Source organism: Glandiceps talaboti, chromosome 4 (genome assembly GCF_964340395.1).
Source record: "Glandiceps talaboti chromosome 4, keGlaTala1.1, whole genome shotgun sequence".
NCBI lineage: Eukaryota > Metazoa > Hemichordata > Enteropneusta > Spengelidae > Glandiceps > Glandiceps talaboti.
Genome location: NC_135552.1, coordinates 22217181 through 22227180, shown reverse-complemented (window position 1 = coordinate 22227180; position 10000 = coordinate 22217181). Strand labels below are relative to the sequence as shown.

The 10000-nt window shown below is 36.3% G+C and overlaps 1 protein-coding gene across 1 annotated transcript in view; it reads right to left on the bottom strand.

Annotated features, from left to right (window-relative positions):
- The window catches only part of LOC144433908 (tyrosinase-like), an 8044-nt gene extending 4972 nt beyond the window's left edge, over nucleotides 1-3072 (bottom strand). Inside the window, exons 1-2 of the mRNA XM_078122310.1 lie at nucleotides 2385-3072; nucleotides 1-359 (exon numbers count right to left, since the gene is read on the bottom strand). The exon at nucleotides 1-359 is cut by the window's left edge and continues 23 nt beyond it. Of these exons, the coding sequence (XP_077978436.1) occupies nucleotides 1-359; nucleotides 2385-3068 (1043 nt within the window). The 5' untranslated portion in view covers nucleotides 3069-3072. The remainder of the gene's footprint in view (nucleotides 360-2384) is intronic.
- Nucleotides 3073-10000: the final 6928 nt, after the last annotated feature.

Below are 10000 nucleotides of genomic sequence, written 5' to 3'. Positions count from 1 at the left end.
CAGGTTGACGTAAGCCATTGATTCAGTAGGGGTGTATGGACGACTGGAGCCCGATCAAAGCTATCGATACTAAGGCAGTACATAACAGCTTCTGTAGATGGTAGTTCATGGTAGAAACCTAACCCTGGGTTCCTCGTTATCATTGGAGTTGTATCACTGTCGATACTACTACAGATGGCACCAACATCGTGAAAACGCTGGTAATCCATACAAAGCGCCTTCCAGCCTTCAAAATCACCTGTGACGTAGTGGGGAACATCCTCTTGGTTTCCACCAAAGTATTTATCATTGCAAACGTTACACTCTGTTTCTTTACTCCAGTCCCAGTATGGAAGTGTAAACTCGTCATCGTCATTCACCTGTATTCGTGACGAAAGCAAAGTTACAGTATGTTGTTTTCGGTTTAATGGGATCGTGCTCTAAAGAGTTGATGAGAAGTAAGTAATGGAATGATATCGTGTCCATTCTACAATTACAATAGTGTATCTAACACAATCATGTAACAAATATTTTTCCTATGATCTGATAGTAACATCACCAATTATATGAATCATCAATTTTGTCACAATATTGATATACATGTAATGATATTTAAAAAACATCTTTTGTTGATCATGCCATTTACTGTTATAAACCTTTCAAACATATCTTCAAACATAATAAATTCTAACCCGAAATCTGTTGTTAAAATAAATTTAAAATTGCGTGGTTCCGGTTACACTCAATTTTAGAATAGGTGGGTAGGTAGCTTTTTTGGGGAATTTTTTTTAATGTGTGTCTAGTTCGGGTAGTTATGTTTCTTATCCATATGGTCTCTGTGTTATTGGTTTCTTCTCATCAGATGTACTGTAACAAATAGCGGGGGAGACCTCTACTGTTAACGTAACCCTCCTCCATTGTTACTCTCTATCTCCACTCCTTACACGTGATCGACTTGGACTTGAAAGGGAATTAGCTCAAACTACACACAATGTTCATGGTTAACCTGGATCATTAAGAAGTGGCCCAGTCAGGGAGCAGATGGACGCTCCTTTCCTCAGACCGTCTTTTCCAAAGAAAAATGAATCTGAACTTTATTATTCCATTAAATTCTTATAAACACAAAATATACAATATTCAAATGATTGGGTGATAAAATAATCACACCATAAATAAATAAAACGGAAGTGTTGCCGTCGCCTTAATTCAATGCAAATGATATTGACAAATATGAAAACTAGCTAAACAATGATATCACGTCATCGTTCTTCCAACTGTCTGTAATCAGTCATTATTTGACGTTGTTGATCTTATAATAACTTAATGTTGTCATCTTAGAAGAATACTGTTCGTGATATGCAAGCATTTGTATCAATTCATGACAGCTGAGCGTTCAAGGTGGCTGAGCGTTCAAGGTGACCTCGCAAAACATCAAAACTTAGCGAATATCAAAAAGTTGTATTGTGTCATTTCGATCTTTGCACTCAGCTGACAGACCAAGTAACTACACTCGAATCACTCTCACATCTTATGTACCAACTCAACTTCTGTACCGGGATCACTACTTTGACTTTAGGGAATTAGCTCAGACTACACACAGTTTATATTCAAGCAGAAAGTCACCACTAGAACCACGTGGCAAGCACTTAGCATATGCCTCGTTCATTGACTTTCACCGAAGTGATGTGCCTGCCTCCTAATTCCAAGTGTAATCTTTATTGTCCTTAAAGTCTAAATTTACATAACGCATGTGTATGGCCACATAATTAATGCAAACCATATAAAAGTCTGCAGGAGGTGTTACCATGTCCTAAAGACTACTCTCAAAACATTGATAAATGATCACTGTGAATCCTAGCTACGTGTATTTATGAAATGCTGACTGTCGTCTCATGTACTTGAGTACGCTTGGAATCTTGTGGTCTGAATCCGATATCCTTGAGAGAGTATGTTGACCTTCCAGTGAAAGTGAGACATGCGATGTAGTTAAAATATTGAATTTACTAAAATTATGAATATGGCATCTGTGACACTACAGCCATTACAGATTAGAAGAACAGTTTTATTTTGCCTTTTTAAGTTGACGTCAGTTTCCGCATCCAATATGTCTCCCGCGACCTCACAATTTTCGCGATTTTGTTTTATATTACTTTCTCCAATACGTAAAAGAAGTTTATGAGGAGGGGGGCAGTGAGAAACTAGGTGTGGTCGGGTAAACGGAACCAAGCAATTTCTTTACTATAGATGTAGAACTATAGAGAGATCGAGAACTAACTGGAGCGCATAATTGTTCATAATGTCTTTAGAAAACAAGATTGGGGATATCAACGGGGAAAAGTCATCACAAAGGGGATTTTAAAGAAGAAAATTGCACCGGCAAAAATGCATTGAAATTCCCTTCCTACCTTTTGCAGCATGCGTTCAAATGCTAGTAAGTACAAACGGTGCCATGTAAAAAAGGACGGTCCACTATGAGCGAAATCAACAGTTGTTGCCCCTCTGTCTTCCTGCGGCGATCTTACGATATTTTGCCTGAATCCATAATAGTGAATCCATGTGTATAGGTCGTACTCGTTGATGTTATTAAACAGGGGGGACTTCCCTTCCTCCATGTCGACGTACAGACTCGTTGCTATTTTGTAATCGCTCGTTGTTTCTTTGGCCTTTCGTAGATATGTTTTCAATTTCTTTATCTCTCTATCTGACAGTGTCAGAATATTTCTTCTTACGAGGCTCTTCTTCTGATCACAGTTCTCACCAGTGTAGCCATACGTACACGTACTACAATCAGGACCGAGAAAATTTCCCCTACATCGACATACGCGTGTAAAGAAAACTGTAGGCCATTCAAATCGATCGAAGTCACCAGCGAAACCAGCGCGTTGTTCTGTTGGTGGAGAGATGTCTACACATTCGCCTCTCTTTTGACCACCACATTCCTTATGAAATCCTAGTGGAATCGGGCAGCATTCTTTTTTCGACAGAGACTTCCTTGATAGACAGGCTCTTGGAAACTGTGCTGCAGTATTTGTGAAGATGATAGACACAGTAAAACATATTAAAACGTAAGACACCATGTTAGTTGACATGCACTGGTGCTCAAAACACCATGACTTGCTTGAACTTTGAATCGTATGGCACAGACAGATAATTATATTGAACAAATAAACCATTTCGTGTAGGGTCTATGAATAAACATTGCACCTTGCCCTTAGTATAGCATGATGTGTACGTGACTGGCGAGCAATTAACAGATATGAATAATGTACCGGTGACGTACACATTTATCTGTAGCATTTTCGGCTCACATTTATTCTGAGTCAGTAAAACTTTGAACGAGAGGAGCTTCCACTACTTCATATTTCGATAAATATAATTATTCCTAATCTAAATTCTCCATTTCAATTTCATCATGAGTATTCTTTCTGCTTGTAAGCGTTGAGATATAAGTCAGCATCACTGAAATGGTTCTTTTAATGAAACTTAATGTTGTCATCTCAGAAGAGTACTACTCGCGAATTGCAAACATTGATCTAAGTATATATATATATATATATATATATATATATATATATATATATATATATATATATATATATATATATATATATATATATATATATATTGTACAGTGTTTGGTTGCACTGTTGGTAAATCTCGTTTCATTGGAACGCCTCACGAGGATACAGCAAAAGATTCGAGAATTCCATCCTCTATCTAGTCAAAAACCGTACTAATGGTCAAGTTTGCTGGCTGCTCTTGGCCCCACTGTGGAAATTTATCACCCTCCAACCCGATATCGTGACAAGTTACCTAAATCCAACGTAGGTGTCGCTGTTCACATTAGGATGCTATGATGCAACAATGTTATGATGAACACCAAGGTACAGCACTGTCAAAGATCGTCAAACATGTTGTCCTGAAAAGCCATCATGATATTGTAGTATACTGATCAGAAAAAACGTAGTTGGTTTAGTTTTGATTCAGTTTACATGTACGTTGTCCACTTACTATACGGCCAACCGGATGTTTCATCTTTTGCTTCTTGGCTCGTGTACGTGGAAATGCAGAGAGATTGATTGTCAACTTGAACGAACGCTACTGTTAATGTGATCGCTTTAAAGATTTCGACAGCAAGACTTTGATTTCTGATCTCAATAAGGATTACTTATATGACTCCTGTGTTGAAAAACAATGACTGAAAAGCATAATGTTTGGTTACTGAATGTTTTCCTTAATATGACCATATAATATCATGCATCAATCCTAGTTTGCCACACAGCGCTGATTTTAGTAGTTTTTTCCCGTAATAAAGATGTATGAATCAACAGCAAATACGTAGTAAGAAAAGATCATACAAAATAACGTCTATAACAATTTTGTATCAATTTCTGTCTATGTCTATTTGTAGCTGTTTCGTTCTGTCTACTTTTGTCAAAGTACTTCATTATATGAATACTGATATCTTTTGTATCTTCTTTTGTTACTTTTGATTGTTTTATGAGATGTTACGTTGTTGACCCTCTTTTATCTACAGTTATAACATTTGCGTTTTTGACTAAACGTTAACGTTGTGGGCCCTCAATGGACAGAAATGAATAGGAACCTTTCAAAACAACTTCAACAGCGCCAACTGTGGCAGACATTTTGTTTCAATTCTTTCTGACATTTCTTATTGTACACGGTTTGTTACGTATCTCTATGTAGCTTCAAAGTATTGTCGTTCTTCTTAAAGTGGTACTAAGTCGGCTATGTATGGTTGTCTGTCTGTCTGACTGTCAGTCTCTGTCAGCCCGTCTGTCCGTCCGTCTGTCTATCTATCTATCTATCTGTCTGTCTGTCTGTCTTTCTGTCTGTCTTGTCTGTCCGAGTGAGTGAGTGAGTGAGTGACTGTCAGCCCGCCCGTCCGTCCGTCTATGCGTGCGTGCGTGCTTGTGAGTGAGTGAGTGAGTGAGTGGGTGAGTGAGTGTGTGTGTGTGTGCGCGCGCGCGCGCGTGCGTGCGTGTGTGTGTGTGTGTGTGTGTGTGTGTGTGTGTGTGTGCGTGTGCGTGTATGTCCCATTTTAATAGACTGGATTAATGGTTTACGCAATCATGTCCAGCTTACAACTTCAGAATCATACATTTTGCTGTTTGTCTTCTTTCAGCATAGTTGAGGAAGGCAGCAGTCAAGTTGCCCTCTGAAATTGACTTCAGCTCAGTACTTCAGCAACGTGCCTTTCTTCTCCTTCTCTTCAGCTTCAGTTCTCTCTCTGTCTTTCTCTAACTTCTCTATCTCCTACCATTCTTTGCGTCTCCTCTGCTTCATGCTTCCACCAAGTTCGAGCTACTAGTTACAACTGACCACCGTCCAAGGTCAAGTCCCAGGGTTCCTCAGTTAGGTCGAGTAATAGCGCCCTCATGATAAAGCTGCAAATACTTTTGTTTATATCATCTGGTTACATTTGCATTTCCTTTGCCATGTTCTCGAAAAGCCAATCATATAAACCAACACTTAGATGTGATGCAAACCATTCAGTTTGGTACATTGACACATACAATAGATTCTCTATCATAAATGTTTGTTTCAAGATCTACGGGCAAACATTTGAAATTAAAACGTGGTACAGTACGATTCTGATTCCATCAACCGTAAATAAAAAAAATAATATTTTCCCGCGCATCAGAAGCCAATATAACGGTCAGATGCAACCAGTGAATTTACTAACAGATAATTCAATGGTCAATTTGATTGATAATGTTCATGTTAGACTTATAGGGTTTTTTAGTAGTTGCTCGAAACACGTTTTGGTGAATTTCATTTTCTCTACCAGGGTACCAGCTTTGTATTATCTTTTGTTTGTAATTCATTGATATCTCAAATCCATTTAATGTTATTGTATACCTTTGCTGATAGAGTAGAGTCTTAATGACATCCATTCAATATCTGAATATAGTCTCAGTTGAATGATTACGTGAAGAGCATTACATGTGTTTTTCCAGCAGCGTATAGAATTATATATTCATAGAGACGAAGGATTTAATATTTTTGATCGTTTGTCTCTGCGAGCTAACGTTATCATGCAGTTCATAGTTGTCATCTTGTCTAAGTAGTTTTGAAAATGCCGTAGGTATGAGAGTTAGTGACTTGACAAAGAGAAATTTCATCTTTCGCCATTTCACAATTATAGAGTTCCCTTATTACGCCCGATTATTGCATGAAAACGCCTCTGGTACCTTGATCTACCGTAATGTTTGCATTCATGATGTTGCAATACGAGAGTGTTAACGTTCACAAAGAACTGACATTTTGACTAACATGATCAAAAATTGATGAGCAGGTCTCCCAGACAACAAAACGCACCACTTATAGAAATGCCAAGAGGACTCAAAATCGGCTTGGCCTGGGGACGTATGCGATTGAATTGGTTGCATAGTTTACGAAGGGTATCAACTTTTCCTCTCGAATATGAGGATATTGATTGTCTTCAAATTTGACCTTCTCTCTCGTTGCATCATTTGTTGAAGGAATGATCATCAAATGAATTTATCGAAAGTTCAGTTGTTTCTCTTCTTGCTCTCTGTTTAGATCAATAACCTTCTTCGAGTAATTTGGCGTTAAGATTGTTGTCAAACCTATACACTCAAAAAGTTTACTCTTCAAAACGTTCATAAAAATCATAAATTTCACTTTGTCGTTTGGAAATGATGGTCAAAAAGTTGAATTTGCGATTGTTCTGACTAGTTCCAAAGTCAACAAGAAGGCGACGCTTCCGTTTTAATTGTAGTATAACCCAAAAGATGGGCAAATCGTAAACATGACATAAATGTTAGTTATTGAAACAGAAATAATTACGTCCCCAAATATTAAATACTAGTATTTATTTTCTATGAATATGAAATAAAGTAAACTAACGTATTACCTAACAATTCATATTGAGAGTTTTTCATATACATATACATATACCATTTAATGTTTCTTCTAACATCTTCTGATCTATTTTGGGATTTTAGTTTCTTACACTTTTTTGATGTTTTGCTGATAAAAATGCAACCTCAGATACAACTTATGTTGTTGCAGTATTTTCACTTGTAAAGTGTAAGTTTTGAAAGAGATAACTAAAACTTGAAGATTAGGATGTCAAATTTATCACATTTACTAAGAAAATAAAAAACCATAAAAATAGATCAGGTGTTTTCTGTAACAGACGAAGTAAGTAACTGAAAAATTGATTGATATCAAAATAGTCAGTATGGTTTCTTGACTTTGAAAGGTTTCATTAACATGTAGAAGTTAACAATAAAATGAATGAATACAATATTATAATAGTGTCGGATGTTGAAATTATCCATTTTGCAATCGAAGTCATAAGTTGAGTAAAATCAAACCATTGTCCGGTTTACCATTGCTACATCTTATCATGTGGTTCGACTGAAACAATAATACAATTCATTACACCATGCACGTGCCAAGTTGAACAAAAAAATATGGAATATATACTCTGGTCGTTGTACGTCACGACAACGCGCGTCTACGTCACTGATTCTGCTGTGTTCGAAGAATCAAAACGTTAAAAACATTGCCATCACTTTCCCCGATTTTTCTTTGACATTACTGGTACTGGTATAATTATGTTATTCTCCGATATTTTTCTTCATTCAGCCGGAAAATACTCGTGACCTAAGGGTTGTTACTATTCAATCTAGCGACTGGTAGCGACAACTGACTGAACGAAGAAAAATATTGGGGAATAACATCTCATTTAAGTAATTACATTTTAATCTACAGTCATGCCTTCAAAAACTATAGGTTGTTACAATATATCATTTGGCAACAATCTGTAGCAAGATAGTGAGAGCTCTCGCTAAAAATTGTAGCAAGATTGTTATCACCCAAACAATAATAGGAATCAGTGTTTAGTACGATTTTTGTCTAGCAAGATGATGAAATGTAGCAATACTAGTCTTTTTTATTTGTCGAGCCAGACTGAACTTTGTTTTTACTCTGCTGGCTTTCAGAGTATCTAACTTATAGTAGAATCATGTTATCCATAATAGGATGTACATGTTTGCATGCAGTTCAGTATTCGTCATTACTAAGTTGACTTTAAATAAAGATAAATTCTAAGGTTTCTTAGCCCCCCATACAGGAACACCAGGGACGAATATAGAGAACATTTTATAACATATATACGACAGTACAGTGCATGTTCAATCTGTCTTTTATTCTTTGTATAAATTACAATCTGTTCAGACTTTAACCTTTAGCTTTATGTATTAATTTCACGTATTGCTGTAAAAGCTGAGTTTTGTCGATTTTTCAATATCCGATAATTAAGCTATATTCTCTGTTTGCTTTAATATTAATACACTGACCTTTGTTTGGTGCCTTACTATTAAAATATACAGACCTCCTTCTAAGGATTGTGAGATGTAGATACAAAAAGGCAAAGTTCAACATAACATTGCAAAATGAAATGTGACAGAACGCACGCGTGTTCTTGAAGGTTATCTTTCACATTGAGCATCTAGTGTACGAATGTATTCCGCTTTTGATGCGACTGTGGCACTAGATGTCAATCATTACGTATTACTGACATTTCTACGATGAAAAAGTAGCATGCTTCCCCACAGTTCAATGACAGTATTTAAAGAAAGTCCATCCATGTATGTCTTTATGTATGCATGTCTCTATGTGTATATGTATGTATGTATGTATGTATGTATGTATGTATGTATGTATGTATGTATGTGTGTATGTATGTGTGTATGTATGTATGTGTGTGTATGTATGTATGTATGTATGTATGTATGTATGTATGTGTGTGTATGTATGTATGTATGTATGTATGTATGTATGTATGTGTATATGTATGTATGTATGTATGTATGTATGTATGTATGTATGAATGTATGTATGTGTGTATGTGTGTATGTATGTGTGTGTATGTATGTATGTATGTATGTATGTATGTATGTATGTATGTATGTATGTATGTATGTATGTATGTATGTATGTATTTGTGAGTGTGTGTGTATGTGTGTGTGTGGGTGGGTGTGTGTGTGTGTGTGTGTGTGTGTGTGTGTGTGTGTGTGTGTGTGTGTGTGTGAGTGTGAGTGTGAAATAATTATATTGGAGACATTTGCAGACAGTTGTATTCTAAAATCAACAATTTGTTTCCTGAAAAGTCAGTAACTACATTGTCAAGTTAAGGAATACCCGAATAGGCTGAACATTTCAGCTTTAATGTGATACAAGCTGAGTTCATACTCCTGTAGTTTACAAAACATTTGAACATAAAACAACAAACTGATGCAATATTCTTCACAGGCATCAAAATAATTTTCTGAAGTTGTTTGCCAATTTGATAGTGGAATTGGAGATTTCCTCGACTTCTTCATATCCGTACACTGAGTTATGTCATCTAATTATGTATGTTGTGTGCCTAAATATCAGATTAGAGTTCTGCATATGTGAAGTAATTTCAATGAGTTTCAATGAGCAGAACACATACTAAAATTAACAAGTAATATTTGCGTATAAACTCAGCCCATGCCTAGCCAAGATGTAGCTACGTCATGTTGTCATGTATAGTCTAAGGATCTAAACAAGGCAGAGACTGTACTGTAGGTGTGCGTATTTAACATTAACAATGGATTTTTCGTGTAACCTAAGACCGATTGGCATCCTCAGAGCTCAAACGATTAGTGAAACGAATCCACATGCTTAAACAGTGAATATTTATTACTCATCAATATTTGCTATGGAGAAGTAACAGTATCCCCAGCTCTCGAAATGTCGTGACTATACAGTTGTGTTTGTTTGTTTGACTGTTGAGAGCTAACGTTTCCATCTTGCATTGTTACAATAAAGTAAGACGTGATGATCTTTACAAATACCATCATTCTAAAACTTATAAACATATCTTTCTTATTGTTTTTAAAACCACAACTTTGAAAAATAGCATTTAACTCACTTTCAATATGCATGCGTTTAAGCGGTGTTTGGAATGTTCACTTTGAATATCTTAGCTATATCCTAC